Source organism: Pimephales promelas, chromosome 2, assembly GCF_988280905.1.
Source record: "Pimephales promelas chromosome 2, fPimPro1.hap1.1, whole genome shotgun sequence".
NCBI lineage: Eukaryota > Metazoa > Chordata > Actinopteri > Cypriniformes > Leuciscidae > Pimephales > Pimephales promelas.
Genome location: NC_142770.1, coordinates 30,092,397 through 30,108,245, shown reverse-complemented (window position 1 = coordinate 30,108,245; position 15,849 = coordinate 30,092,397). Strand labels below are relative to the sequence as shown.

Genomic DNA, 15,849 nt, shown 5'->3' with positions numbered 1-15,849 from the left:
ATGCGGCAGGCCGTTCGTGCTGCTCAAATTTCATGCAAGCGTGGTGTCTTCCATCGTGACATCAAACTGGAGAACTTCCTGGTGAACCTGGACACCATGGAGGTCAAGTTGATTGACTTTGGGTGCGGTGCACTCATGAAGAACACTGCCTTCGATGTCTTCAGTGGTATGTATTATGAACATTATGACCGCTTTGTTCATTATGTATGGTCAACATGCTGTGGAAATGTATTAAATATCAGACATGATCTTTTTCCTCCAGGCACAGAGCTGTACTGTCCTCCAGAGGTCGAGTTCTACGGCAAGTACTACGCCAAGCCGACGACAGTGTGGTCTCTAGGCATCCTGCTGTTTGCAATGGTGTGCGGAGCTTATCCCTCAGACAGCGACCTGTACATGATCAACTCAAACATCTGGAGCAGTCCTGGCCTATCACAAGGTGAGATCATCCAAGAGCAAAGAAGGACAACTGTCCAAGAGCTTTAAAATAGTGCATATATGTAAATGACATGTTAATGTTCATAATGTAATCTCTCTTGTCTTTTTGCACAGAGTGCTGCCAGATGATTTGTGATTGTCTGCAACCTTGGAAACAGCTAAGACCCATTCTGAAGAAGATGCATCTCCACGACTGGTTTAAGGTTAGATTAGCTTAAGTTCCCTTTCGTAGTCACTTCGAGTTACGTCAGAAGTGACGGAGATTGGGGGTTTCGCATAGAAAGCCAATCCTCTTCGAGTATTAAAACACGAGCCAATGGCATGCAATGCCTTGGGGCTGCGGAAATTTGCATAGCGTACTCCGCCCTACTCCGTGAGTATAAAAGGAGGAAGAGAACGCAACCGCAGTATGTTTTCGCTTCGGAGCCAAGAGAACCTCTTCACTCCTGAAAGCACTGTTCAAGACTCTTCGAGACGAGCGTCCTCTTCAGTGTTGGTGTGACGGCGGTACCCAGCGAGATTCTGCATCGCCTGCGATCTGAGCAGTGGTCTGCCAGACTTTGCGCTTCTCCCTGGTCGCTTCAGCGCTGAAAGAGTGAATTTCCTCCTCTCATTGAAAGAGCTGCACGCGCACGTCTTTTTAAAGACGGTTCGCCCGTGCTCTTCTGGGTGTGATTGATTTCTGTCGTCATCTGATGGTCACGATCGCTGCTTTGTATGCCTGGGCATTTCAGCATGCAGCAGCAGCGTTCGTGGATGACTCATTTTCCTTCTGTGGGAACATGACCATCTCTACACTGAGGTCGAGACTCAATGATCTCACTTGAGTGAGAGTCCCGGTCCCCCCCGCTCGATCGGTTTCCTCCATAGGGGGCCCGTCGACCCGGGGACCTGGTGATTTACGGTGATGGTGTGGGATAAGCCCCGACGATTCCTCGGGCCACACCTCCCGCCTCAGTGCGAGAGCCAGCGAGCGTTAGTTCGATTCAGTCGGTTGCTTCTTCGGTGGCACCGGCTGCTTCGGGCAGCGCTCCAGATGATGATGCGATGTCGATCACAGCATCACTAGGCGGGCTTGACTCCTCGGGAAGTGAGGATGCGGCCGCGTTGCCTCCCTCGGGAGCGTCAGCGCCGCCGTGTCTAATCCCGCGATGATGGCCGTGCTATCTCGGGCGTCCGTGAGCATCGGGTGGGGGTGGAACTCCGCCCCTCCCCGATCTCTCGCGGCTGAATAATTGGTTTTTGGGTAACGCTGCCGCCTTACGGCCACGGCCAACCCCAATTTCCTTTTTTCCCCCGAGTTGCATGCGGAACTGACACGCACTAAAAAAAAAAATAAATAAATAAAAAAAAAAAAATAATAAAAATAAAAAAGCGTGCTTAGTTCCCCGCCCTTCCTCCCCTCGGCGATGCGGCTGTCTGTGGGTACGCTGGGGCTCCCCCGGTCAACCGGCGGTTGCTCTCAGATGCCCCTCCAAAGCCTATGGGTTCTCGTCGTCTATGGCGGCGCGATTCTGTAGAGCGGCGGGACAGGCAGCCTCCGCCCTGCATATGATGAGCACCTACAAAGCTAGCTGCTCAGGAATGTGCACGAGGAGGTGACGGACCAAGCGAGCTGCGAGCCTGTCGCCTACCTTGTCCTTAAACGGGTCACGGAGGCGGTCGCTCGCTCCCTTGGTCAGGTGATGCCCACCGCTGTGGTCCAGGAGCATCATAATGTTCGGCGGTGCGGTCCAGGACTTTGCCCAGCACTTCTCGACCGCCTAGGAGCAGACGAAGGCGGTTTCTCTGCCCCGACGGCCAGCTGCTGCCTCCAACCAGCCGTCGGCTCGGACGCCTCCGCCAGCTCGCCGCCGAGGACGCCCCCCTGCGGCTCCCTTCCCTCCCACGCGGCCCCAGCAGCAGCCTTCAGCCGGTTCGCGTCGCGGAGGAGGCCACAGGTAAGCGTCCCAAGAAAAGAGCCCCCCCTCAGGCCGCGTGCCCCGCTAGATGCCAGGCGAAGCGATGTTCCTGAGGCGGGCCGCTCAGTGATAGTGTCATGGTTTTTCTCAGGAGGCGGTGGCAGGGCCCCTCCTTCCCCGGTGGAGGGCCGGTGGAGAATCTTTTGTTCTAGCTAGCTCCCTGAGCTGGTTGAGGAAAAGCTGACACTGTCATTGAGCACACAGACTGGAATGAGCGCGCACGACGTCCAGTGCGTCGCCCCGTTCATTCCTCTCTGTCTCGGAGGGCGCGGAAGGGTGCGTGTGTCGTCCCCGGGCTACGCCAATCCCTTCCCCCTCTGTCGCCAGACCCCCGGCAGAACAGACCCCCGTGGAACGCTCTGCCTTCCCTGGTCTCTTCTGTCGGGGAGCGGGTTTCGACGGTGCATCCGGACGGGGTAACTCCTGCACGCATGCCGGTCGACCCGCCTCGCTGCCCCTCCGGGGGGACGTCTGTGGTTCGCATGACCCCGTTGGCACTTCCTGGAAGCCTGGCTAGCGCTTCCCGGGGTTCCCGCTGGGTCATCAGAACGATCGGATTCGGCTACGCGATTCAGTTCGCACGGTCTCTTCCCCGCTTCAGGGGAGTTCGCTCCACGATGGTTGGTGGCAATGCCCCAGTCTTGAGAGCGGAGATTGCGACCCTGCTGGCGAAGGGTGCAATCGAGACGGTCCCTCCAGCCGAGGTGAGGTCCGGGCTTTACAGCCCCTACTTCATTGTCCCCAAGAAAGACCGGTGGGTTACGGCCGATCCTGGACCTGCGCATTTTGAACCGTTCTCTCCATCGACTACCGTTCAAAATGCTCACGGCCAAACGCATTTTCGAATGTGTTCGGTATCAGGATTGGTTTGCAGCGATCGACCTGAAGGACGCGTACTTCCATGTCTCCATTCTCCCTCGACACAGACCGTTTCTTCGGTTTGCCTTCGAGGGCCAGGCATACCAGTACGCCGTTCTCCCATTCGGGTTAGCTCTGTCCCCTCGCGTCTTTACGAAGATCGTCGAGGCAGCCCTTGTTCCCCTTCGCGAACACGGGGTTCGCATCCTGAACTATCTCGACGACTGGCTGTTACTAGCACACTCTCGAGCTCAGGTTTGCGAACACAGAGACCTGGTGCTACGGCACCTAGCCCGTCTGGGCCTTCGGGTCAACCGGGAAAAGAGCAAACTTTGCCCCGTGCAGAGGATCTCTTTTCTCGGCATGGAGATAGACTCGGTCGCCATGTCCGCGCAGCTCAACGAGCGCGCGCACTCACTGCTGGCTTGTCTTCGACAGTTCGAGGGCAAGAGTGCGGTTCCACTGAAACTATTTCAGAGGCTCCTGGGGCATATGGCATCCGCGGCCGCGGCAACGCCGCTCGGTTTGCTTCATATGAGACCGCTTCAGCTGTGGCTTCGCGATCGAGTCCCGAGGTGGGCATGGCATCGCGGCTCGCTCCGAGTTCCAGTGACTCCGACGTGCCGCCGATCCTTCTTCCCGTGGTCGAACCTCAGCTTTTTACGGACAGGGTCCCTATTCAGCGAGTTTCCAGGCATCTCGTTGTCTCCACGGATGCGTCTACCACGGGTTGGGGTGCCATGTGCAATGGGCATGCAGCCGCCGGTTCCTGGACAGGAGCCCAGCGCCTCATGCACATCAATTGCCTCGAGCTGTTGGCAGTACGGCTCGCCCGGCACCGCTTCCGAGCGTGCTCTAGGGCCAGCATGTGCTTGTCCGCTCAGACAACACTACGGCAGTAGCGTACATCAACCACCAGGGGGGGTCTACGCTCGCGCCGGTTGTCGCAGCTCGCCCGCCACCTCTTGATATGGAGTCAGAAGCACCTGAGGTCCCTTCGTGCAGTTACATTCCTGGAGACCGGAACCGGGCAGCCGCGAGCTGTCCCGGGGCCGTCCCATCTCCGGCGAATGGCGACTCCATCCCCAGTCGGTCCAGCTGATTTGGGACCAGTTCGGGGAGGCACAGTTAGACCTGTTCGCCTCTCGGGACTCGTCCCACTGCGCCCAGTTTATTCTCTGACCCGCGGCTCTCTCGGCTCGGATGCGCTGGCGCACAGCTGGCCACGGGGCCCACGCAAGTGTGCGTTCCCCCAGTGAGCCTCCTTGCACGGGTGTTGTGCAAGATCAAGGAGGACGAGGAGCAGGTCTTGCTGGTAGCCCCCTACTGGCCCACCAAGACGTGGTTCTCCGAACTCTTGCTCCTCGCGACAGCACCTCCTTGGCCTATTCCTCTGAGACCGGACCTACTCTCTCAGAGACGGGGCACTCTGTGGCACCCTCGTCCCGATCTTGGAGGCTGCACGTGTGGCTCCAGGACGGGACGAGGCAGGTTTGAGTTTGCTGCCACCTGCGGTGGCGGCAACCATCACTTCCGCAAGAGCGTCGTCCACGTGACACCTTTATGCGTTGAAGTGAAACCTCTTCGTCAATTGGTGTTCTTCTCGCTGAGAAGACCCCCGGAGATGTTCGATCGGAGTCATGCTTCCTTCCTGCAAGAGGGGTTGGAGCGCAGGCTGTCGCCCTCCACCCTTTGGATTTATGTCGCGGCCATTGCCGCGTCTCATGATGCAGTGAAAGGTAAGTCTATGGGAAGCATGACCTGGTCATCAGGTTCCTGAGGGGAGTGAGGGGGCTAAATCCGCCTCCCTCCCCTCCTGCCCTCTGGGGACCTCTCAGTAGACCTGGGTGCTCTGCAGAGGCCTCCCCTGGAGCCTTTGCAGTCGGTAGAGTTTTTGCCCTGTCCTATGTGACAGCACTCCTGATTGCATTGGTTCCATCAGGAGAGTAAGGGACCTGCACGCACTCTCTGTTGACGAAGTGTGCCTGGAGTTCGGGCCGGCTTACTCTCACGTATTCCTGAGACCCCGGCCTGGATATATGCCCAAGGTTCCTACCACTCCCCTCCGGGACCTGGTGGTGAACCTGCAAGCGCTGCCCCTGGAGGAGGCAGACCCAGCCTTGGCACTGCTCTGTCCGGTACGTGCTCTCCGCACCTATGTCGACAGAACGCAGTGTTTCAGGACCTCAGACCAGCTCTTTGTCTGTCATGGGGGGAGCCAGAAGGGAAGGGCTCTCTCAAAGCAACGGCTGTCCCACTGGATAGTGGATGCCATTGCTTTGTCTTACCAGCAGCAAGGCCTTCCGTGCCCCCTTGGTGTGACGGCCCATTCCACTCGGAGTGTAACCTCCTCTTGGGCTTTAGCGCACGGCGCCTCGCTAACAGACATCTGCAGAGCTGCAGGCTGGGCGACACCCAACACCTTCGCCAGATTCTATAATCTGCGAATTGAGCCGGTATCCTCTCACGTACTCGTTTCGGCCAGTTCTGGATCCGCTCAGGTGTCTTCGCTTGCTCGCCACTCCACTCCCCGGACTGGATAAGTGCGATATTTCCTCAGTTCTTGCATTGAAGTCTTGAGTCCTCCAGCACCGACGATGCGGGCACCACTGCGTTGCTCTGGATGCTAGCTAGGTGCCTCCATGCGCACGGTTCCCCATGGTAACCGTCTCATGTGTATTATCCACTGTAAGCCTCTCTGAGCATGTGTCTTCCCTTGGCAAGCCATCTGCCACCCCTGGAGTTTAAATCAGTAGCCACCTGCGGTTGGTACTCCAGTGTTCCATATGCGTTCCTATGTGGCCATATGTGTATTCTTAAGTCCTCCCTTCGGTAGGCAGCTGGTAGCATGTCCCCTTCGGGATATGTTTCCCAGTGTACCTTGGTAATCCTGCGTCAAAGTCGGATCCCCAAAAAAAAAAAAAAAAAAAAAAAGAGGTAAGGCTCGGGGGTTCAGTCTTTCGCAGGGCACTGGAAGACAGCTTGAAGATGGCGTGATGGCACAGACCCCCAATCTCCGTCACTTCTGACGTAACTCGAAGTGACTACGAAAGGGAACGTCTCGGTTACGTATGTAACCCTCGTTCCCTGAGTAGGGAACGGAGACGTTACGTCTCCCTGCCACTTCTGCTGTATCGCTGGGTAGAGGCCGAGTTCAGTCTTGGCTCCTCAGCGAAGACATACTGCGGTTGCGTTCTCTTCCTCCTTTTATACTCACGGAGTAGGGCGGAGTACGCTATGCAAATTTCCGCAGCCCCAAGGCATTGCATGCCATTGGCTCGTGTTTTAATACTCGAAGAGGATTGGCTTTCTATGCGAAACCCCCAATCTCCGTCACTTCTGACGTAACGTCTCCGTTCCCTACTCAGGGAACGAGGGTTACATACGTAACCGAGACGTTTTTCAGGGCCCGAGCACCGATGGTGAGAGGACCCTATTGTTTTGGCTCTAGTATGGTCATTTTTTTTAGCTAGCAGATATCAACATGAAACTTTCCCAGTTGATTACCTACATTAAGATGAGAGAAAAAAATTCACAAGTTTTGTGTAATTTTATGTTTAAATATGCAAATGAGGCATTATCTAATTAAATATGCACTAATTTGCATATATTTTAAAAAACGAAATCTGAGTATTGGATAAAGCCAGGTTGAAAATTATTTTTTCATTGTGTTCACATATTAGATGAGAAAAAAAGCCCTAAAAAATTTATTTTTGCCAAGTTTTTTGGAATATAATGTTATATAAATTAGGCTAGGAATAATATATTTACAAATCGCTCTGTAAATGTCTTCTTAATATAATTAGGTACAAGACTGGAAAGTTTGGTGAATCTAGTGGAGATTTCGGACTTGGAGTGTGAGAGAAAAGTCATTTTGAGAAAACTGGCTTTGAAGATTTAGCATCAGCCAATGAGATCACGCATTTAGAGTTAAAATCCCCCCTTTTACTTTCACGATTGGTTGCTGAAAAAAAGGAAATGACCATATTTGGATCCGACAGCGTTTTACAGGAGAATTTCTTTTTTTTTTTTTTTTTTTTTTTGCATTTAGACAAATAAGACTGATTTATGTTTTTATTTCAGGTCATGGAGTAGTTGATTCCTGTCTTCAGTCAGTTGTGGTGTCGAGGGCTGTGGGAGTGGAGCGAGGCAGGTGGAGCAAAGACTAATAAGTGACACCTGTCCCATGAAGGAGCTCCGGAAGGATAAAAGGAGGAGGGATGACAGAGAAGACCACACCTGGGAGATTTACATTCTGTTAATAAATTTATGCCACTTACTTTCTTTTTGTGGTTTATTTGGCTTGAAAGTCATCTTGTGACAATGGATTGTTGAGATTTGACTGTTTATTGACTTGATAATGCACATTGACTTGATTGTTGACGCTTCTTAATGCACAACTTACTTAACAGCACAATTTTCATAGTTGTTTATTTATTTATTTTTGATACATATCATAATTTTATATTTATTTATTTATATATATAATGTTTTATCTTTTACTTGTATAATATGTGTGGCTTTTTAATAATCTAAAGCAGTGGTTCTCAAAGTGGGGTCCGCGGACCCCTGGTGGTCCGCGAGCTAAAGGCAGGGGGTCCGCGAAATAATTTACAACCTAACGTTTTTTTTCCATGCTATGAGTCATGTTTTCTTTATCATCTGAAAACATGCTGTTTATTCCTAAGTAACTTATATAAAGCATTTAACATAAAACAATACAAAGTAGACACTTAAAGTTTTCTATAGATAGATAATCTATGTCTTTGCGTCAAGTAGACTATTCGCTGCTGTTGATTTTGCGGGACGTGCGCCAGAAAGGAGACAGAGACGGCATGAACCCGCATCCGGTTCTTTTCTGTATTTTTAAAAGGCATGACATTTTGTAGTCATTTATAATGTAGCCTATACACAAATAAAAAATGGACACTTTACCGTTTCGGATGATGCACTCTTGTCTTATCTATGACCATAAATAAGAGTATTCCTGTTTCCACTGCTGAGGAAAAATTCCCATGTAATTGCGCGCCGGCGTCTCGCGTGCGCGCACAATAGTCAGTTCTAGCACTGCTACTGTAGGTTTGACATTAGAAGTCTGATCATTATCAAAATAAAAGTGCATAGTGACAGGGCCGTACCCACAACTGAGGTTGCAAGGATGCACATCGCGATGATACTGACCTTCTCGTCTGAGGTGCTTCAGCAGACTAACAATGATAGCTCGTCAATGTCAAAATGTTTGAGTCGGAGTGAACTCAAAGTTCCCCGCACGACGTTTCAGTCAACGGTCATAAAGTGCGAGATAAGATGTAGGCCTTAATTAACATAAACTAAACAGCTGTTTTAGGTAAAAGTTTTAAAAAACGAATGAAACAATCAGTTTGCAAAATATTAATCAAGCTCAACTTTAACAAAGGAAAAAGCAGGTCAATAGAAACATACTGTGCCCATGAGATTAACATTATGGATTCATATATTTAACATATACTGTATGTTTTTTTTAGCTAATTACAGTAGCTCAAATTAACAACGCACGCACCTATTAAACATAATGCCATTATCATTGTATTTATAGGCTTATGGGCTTTATTTGTGTGCAGAATAGGCCTAATTATTGAAACATTTCTCTTTTAAGGCCATTCCTGATTGGAATATGTGATTGTGTTTCGTGACATCTTGACAAAAAAAAAAAAACGTATGCCACTGACTGACATGCTTCTACTAAATCTATAGTTATCCAATTGTGGGGCCTTAAAACACCTTAAAATGCACATGTGTAGATCAAGAACATCAAAAATTCCTAAGTGAGGGATCCTAACTAAGTGATTCCTAGCAAGATCACTTTCGTTACCTCAGTAGGCTATTTAGAAATTCCTGCATAGTACCCTGGGTGGAGACCATTCATTTTGTGCAAAAATATTTCATTTGCCGCTCACACATTAACTTTGTGCTCAATAACTGTTTTAAATATGAGGGGGGTCCTTGGAATTTTTTTTCCCCTGAAAGGGGTCCCTGGCACCAAAATGTTTGAGAACCCCTGATCTAAAGAACACTTGTGGAAGTTCTTTATGGAAACATCAGATCCTTTCTTTTCAAGAGTGTATTATCTGATGTGAGCTTCTTCTTTTTATGAGAACAGAAATGTTGGGTGTGACTTGATGGTTTGCTAATAAACATATCGTCAGAGAAGAGATGTCATTGCATAAGGAAAGAGATCTTGTTTTGATTAAAGATTATGAGGACACATGAATTTAAAAAAAAAATGATGTGCAAATAAATATTCCATAAAAAACAAGATTTGTCTCTTGTAATTTCAGGGTGACTTTAACACGTGCTTGTTTTATTGTTTATACCACAAGAGTAAAACGTTTGTATACGTAAATAAGTAGGCTACTTATGGAAATGTTATACTATATATTATCTTGAAAAAGACTAATTCAATTGTGTACTCTAAATGTTGTTTGGACCCCTGAAAATAGCCAGAAATTAATATGTGAAAATAATATTGTAATGTGCCCTGTATTTATGATCACTGTAAATGTATTCAAACTAAATAACTTTTATTTTTAAAGACAAAATATCTGGCTTTTAGTAATGCGTATTTAGAATACATTTTTGTATGATATGTTGTTAGGGGTTAACAATTAAAGGACCCAGAACCAGATATGAAGAATGAAGACCCGGAGTCAGAATTATAAAAAATAAAGAAAGTTTTACTAAACATAGTTTGCCATTTCATCAGCAGAAGTCAGCTTCAAGACTCACTCAGGAGTTCGTAGGCCGCCCCCTTACAGTTACAACAATCACAGCAGTTATACCATTTTCAAGGTCTAAGCTACGTCATTGCTTACACGTTGAATGATTCTCATTAGCTAAGATATAGATACACAGTAATTTTCCACACATATACAGATAGACGAAGCATATCTCCATCGATGAGGCACGTCATGACCTTCCAGGTCATAGATTTGGGTTGCTGGCGCCAGTGTGTCCAGAACAACTCATTCAACCTCCAATAATGGCAGTGGTTGCTTAACCTGCAACCAAGAAGACTAGCACTAAACTTTAGTCTAACTGGAGTAAGACTTCAACAAAGAAATGGTGCCTTAAACTGTTGGATTCAATGACCCCTTTATGTTTTAACACTCAAACATAAACCAAAATCCCTATTTCCCTATTATTTTCACTGTTAACGCATTCACCTAGGACACTAGCAAATAGGAGCTCCCATCAAGGCTGAAGAGAGTCTGAGCGGCTTATTATCAGTTAAGTGTACCAAAACATAATGGTAAAACATTCACTCGTTTGGGAGAAAAACAGATAACATTTGCTTCTCAGAAAGCAAATATAATAGAAAGAATACAGTTTAATATAACAATTAAAGTTCAATATAGCAATGCTCAATATAGCTTGACCATATGTATAAAGAAGTATCCTATGTGTTGGATATATGTGTTCATGACGCCTTTAGGATCCATAAACCTTTCTCCTGAGACCAGAGAAAGAGACAAATGGCCTTGTGCACCTAAAAGAAGCTGGTGACTTACATCAGCATGCATTTAAGAATATTATTTCACAAGCAAAAGCACAAAGAATACATTTATGTCAATAAATGTTTAAGTAACAATGAATATACATAATATTGATTTTATAAAAGAAATACATAATCATTTCAAATGATATTATGATATATATACTGAAGAGGCAAGGGATTTTGACCACCCCTTCAATGATATTAAAAAATAAAACATATGTAATGTAATATTACATTAAAATATTTTTAAGACTTAACTTAACTTGTGCCTCATGTCTCACTTTACCCCATAGTATTTGTCTCACTTTACCCCACTGCCACATTTTAGCAAAAAACGATCTCTCTTAGTAATTCAGGATACTCTTCAGCTTTCATCATCACATGGTTTTATATGTTAATAGTTCATCAACATGTATGATACATTTTTTCTACCTGAATCAATTTGCTTTACCACAACAGTTGATTAAGTTGACAGCAAGAAAATTTACTTTTACATGCAAAAAACATATTTTTGTGAAAAAAACATGTTAATAACAGCACCATGAGCTCCTCTCCTTTATGGCCAAGGGGAAATGGAATGGGCTTAAAAACATAATGGTCACACAACCACAAATGTGTTTTGTTGACTAGATACAGGGGGTGTCTCACATTACCCGATGTCTCACATTGCCCCGCTCTCCCCTACATTGAACTAGAGTTACAACAGATATTGGAAACGTTTTGAGGTTTGTAGCCTAATAGTGTAGTGCCTCTTTAAGAGATGAGTGTGCTGTACGCAGATCAACTGCAAAAACAAATCAAACAAAATGTTACAAAACAGCTAAGGCATCTGACTGTAAAAAAATAAAAAAAAGGTATTGCATAAAATCGCGCTGAAATATGTTCACGTGCTCTCTGGGAAAAGCTCCACCCACTGAAAACGAAGAACGAAGACGCCATCTCGTGAGGGTTACGCCCGTTTCACACATACTCCGTTTGCAGTGCGTATGCGGTCCGTATTTTTTTCCGTACCCATGTTATTTTATTTTATTTCAGACTCAGAAAAACAGAGTCCATAAAAAACATACAAATACGACAGACAGACAAATAGACAAAAACAAAGGATTACCATAGTCCATATAAACAATTTCTCCAGTGCCTCCAGAGCAGTGAACTATACCTAGTACTGCTCTGGTCAGGCCATATAAGAACAATTATAAGTCCATTTTGCGAGTCCATGAGTCTCATCATAAATTTATAAACAGCATTTCTTATAACAGCATTTAGTGTGGTCACACCATTCTGCACACACAACTGGCTTGCACTGGTCCAGCGAGGTACCTTCAAAAGAATCCTTAGAGCATCATTATATGCTACTTGTAGCTTGTGAAAAACAGCTTTAGTATAGCAACACCACAGATGAGGAGTATACAGTGGTGTGCAGTAAGCTTTAAACAGTGCTATCTTTACAATTTCTGTACACATTCCAAATTTCCGTACTAGGGTTTTAGGTACTCGCAGGGAGGGTTTTGGGGTACTCGCATCATGCCTGGTAATCACGTGATACGCCGATAGAAAAGTAGCCTACTCAAAATCAAGGTGACATGGATGACACTCGTCTCATCGTGGAGGTGGAAAAACACAGAATTCTGTACGACCCCCAAATGGTGTTGTACAAATGTCACAGTCTGTCGTCCTCACCTGTTTGGTCCCGTCATCTGCACCACACTTCCCCGGATCCTTTTGTTCCTCTCCCGGACTCACTTCCCCAATCAGCCACCTGTTCCTCGTCCTGTCATGATCATTTTCACCTGTGTTCACCCCAATCAACCCTGATTCCTCTGTGTATTTAGTTTCCTCTGTTTCATTCTGTCCTTGTCGGTCAATGTTTAATGTTACGGAGTATTCCCGTCTTCCTGTCTGGATTTATTTAATAAATTAACATTATTCGTGATTCTGAACTCTGCCCGTTCTTCTGCCTGAACCCGCACCGTGACAGATTGACCGACCCCAAATATGGATTCCTTTGCAGCAGTGGCACTGCTGTGTTTGGAGCAGGAAGATCGTTCCTTGGAGGACCATCTGGAGGATTTCCTCAACCTCGTCCCCTCTACCACCTTCCCGGACGACAGCCTCTGCAGCTTTTTATATGCTGGCCTCAACACCGCCACCAGAGAGCAGTTGTCCGGGGAGGGCTGCCAGTTGAGCTTCGCGGCTTATGTGGAGTGGGTGCTGGTAAGCTGTGGATCATCTTTCACCGTCGATGACGTCACCAGCCCCACTCCAACACCGGAGCCCGAGACCGTCCAGCCAGAGCCAGAGCCCGAGACCGTCCAGCCAGAGCCAGAGCCCGAGACCGTCCAGCCAGAGCCAGAGCCCGAGACCGTCCAGCCAGAGCCAGAGCCCGAGACCGTCCAGCCAGAGCCAGAGCCCGAGACCGTCCAGCCAGAGCCAGAGCCCGAGACCGTCCAGCCAGAGCCAGAGCCCGAGACCGTCCAGCCAGAGCCAGAGCCCGAGACCGTCCAGCCAGAGCCAGAGCCCGAGACCGTCCAGCCAGAGCCAGAGCCCGAGACCGTCCAGCCAGAGCCAGAGCCCGAGACCGTCCAGCCAGAGCCAGAGCCCGAGACCGTCCAGCCAGAGCCCGAGACCAGGATCCCACCCAGCCTCCCTCTCCCGCCTCCTCTCATCTGTCCTCCCTCTGCTCTCCTGCCCTCCAGCTCCCCTGACCCAGCCTGGTCCTTGGATCCCCGGTCTGCGCTTCACACCTCCTCCTCTGAGACACTTCCTCGGCCCTCTGTCCCATCAGCTCCCCCGTGGCTCCTACCTCCCTCAGCTCCTCCAGGGTCCCACAGTCCACCAGCTCGGCCAGGCTCCCTCGTCCCTCCGAACTCCCTGCACTCCCTCGTCATCCTCCCTTCACCTTTGGACTTCCTTCCCTTGGCTCCGCCCCGTCATGTCACCCCCCCGGTTCAGTTGGACTCCTCACTCCCTCCAGTCACCCGTCAGCCCTCACGCACTCTGACCTCACCGTGTCCCTCTGTGCCCCTGTCAGCACTTCGGTCACCAGAGCCTGCGGTGTCCCCTTGCTCCCTCGGTCCCTCCTCAGCACCCATCATCGTCGGTCCCTCAGCTACACTCTGGTCTCCTCTCCCATCCGCTCCGCCCCTGTCAGTCGGCCCCCTGGTGTTGCCAGCCCCACTACCATCGGCTCCACCAGGGGTCCTCCCTCCAGCTGCTCCGCCCTGGTCTCGCCCTCAGCCTGCTCCGCCCTGGTCTCACCCTCAGCCTGCTCCGCCCTGGTCTCGCCCTCAGCCTGCTCCGCCCTGGTCTCACCCTCAGCCTGCTCCGCCCTGGTCTCGCCCTCAGCCTGCTCCGCCCTGGCCACGCCCTCAGCCTGCTCCGCCCTGGCCACGCCCTCAGCCTGCTCCGCCCTGGCCACGCCCTCAGCCTGCTTTGCCCTGGGGAAGCCCTCAGCCTGCTCCGCCCTGGGGACGCCCTCAGCCTGCTCCGCCCTGGCCACGCCCTCAGTCTGCTCCGCCCTGGCCTCGCCCTCATCCTGCTCCGCCCTGGGGGGCTGTCTCCTCCTGACGACGCCCTCCACAGCCTCCAGGGTGCCCCCCCCCTCCCCATTGATGTTATGGCGTGAGGCCACGCCTTCCGGGAGGGGGGAGTAATGTCACAGTCTGTCGTCCTCACCTGTTTGGTCCCGTCATCTGCACCACACTTCCCCGGATCCTTTTGTTCCTCTCCCGGACTCACTTCCCCAATCAGCCACCTGTTCCTCGTCCTGTCATGATCATTTTCACCTGTGTTCACCCCAATCAACCCTGATTCCTCTGTGTATTTAGTTTCCTCTGTTTCATTCTGTCCTTGTCGGTCAATGTTTAATGTTACGGAGTATTCCCGTCTTCCTGTCTGGATTTATTTAATAAATTAACATTATTCGTGATTCTGAACTCTGCCCGTTCTTCTGCCTGAACCCGCACCGTGACAACAAAGATTTGAATGCCAAGGAAAGAGCATGGGAAGCAATTTCCTCGGCTGTTGGTGTTGATGGTAAGTTTTAAAGTTTCATGTGCGATGATGTTTACATTGCCTATAGGCCGATGTTGGCTAGGCCTATTTGATTTGACTAACGAATATATAGTGTATTATTCATGATTATTGCTTTTAAACGAGTTGATTTCTATTGTTTTACTTAAACTTAAATGTATTCTGTGTTTTCCTTTTTATCTATTGTGTTGGTCGTCTTTCACCTTGATGTCATGCTAATTTTAAATTTACCGTGTTGTTCTAAACATTAGAATAAACATAGAAAGTATGAATACATGCATGAACATGTGAATATGTATTTGTAGCTTGATTTCCTAAGTAAATCTTATTATATAATTTTCTTATTTTATATATACATTAGCAAAACATAGTGTTCTGTAATATAACTATAGTTATAATTTCAAAATGTACAAATTTTTGTTGCTACACCCAGCCTTTTAAACAGCAGAGGTAAAATACCTGTTTTTGTAGTGTAGGAAAGGGATATGTACTAATAATAACATATGTATTTCAATTCATTAATACATGTATAATTAATGTAGCTCTTTAATATATATATATATATATATATATATATATATATATATATTTATATATATTTATATATAATGTATGAATTAAACATGTTTGTTCTTGCATTTAAAAAAATGGTAGACCAGTACTGGTAAAATTCTCTTTATTTACATTTGTACTTTATCAATTTAACGTCAGAATTTTTTTCCCACAACAAATGAAAAACTATTTACAACTTAAAAAGTTCAGTACCATTAAAAACATTTGTGTTTTCTGGTACTTGTAGAAGGTTAAGACAGATCTTACATCATCTGTTCTTGCCAGGACACTCGGCCTTCTGGGGAGTTGAAAAATGCGCAAAATCTCTCGCGTACGTTGTAGGCTTCCCTGCATCCCCTGTTGCCCCCCATATTTCTTACATCTGGAAGCACTTCCCCTCTTTCTTCTGACTCCTCCAGCCGCCTTTGGTTCTCTGAAGGATTCAGGAGGTAGTTGTGCAGTGTGCAGGCTGCA

At 48.2% G+C, this 15,849-nt stretch overlaps 1 protein-coding gene across 1 annotated transcript; it reads left to right on the top strand.

Annotated features, from left to right (window-relative positions):
- On the top strand, positions 1-15,630 carry LOC120488634 (serine/threonine-protein kinase pim-2-like). The gene is made up of 6 exons (XM_089132843.1): positions 1-166; positions 263-439; positions 553-641; positions 12,829-13,005; positions 13,823-13,910; positions 15,623-15,630. Exons 1-6 carry the CDS (start codon positions 1-3, stop codon positions 15,628-15,630), a joined length of 705 nt encoding a protein of 234 aa, XP_088988969.1.
- The last annotated feature ends 219 nt before the right edge of the window (positions 15,631-15,849 follow it).

What these genes read in the sequence shown, in the direction of transcription:
- LOC120488634 (XM_089132843.1), top strand. Translation starts at nt 1, where the DNA reads ATGCGGCAGGCCGTTCGTGCTGCTCAAATTTCATGCAAGCGTGGTGTC. An exon ending in TGCCTTCGATGTCTTCAGTG is followed by an intron (nt 167 to 262) that starts GTATGTATTATG and finishes TTTTTCCTCCAG; the next exon opens with GCACAGAGCTGTACTGTCCT. An exon ending in ATCTCCACGACTGGTTTAAG is followed by an intron (nt 642 to 12,828) that starts GTTAGATTAGCT and finishes TGTTTGGAGCAG; the next exon opens with GAAGATCGTTCCTTGGAGGA.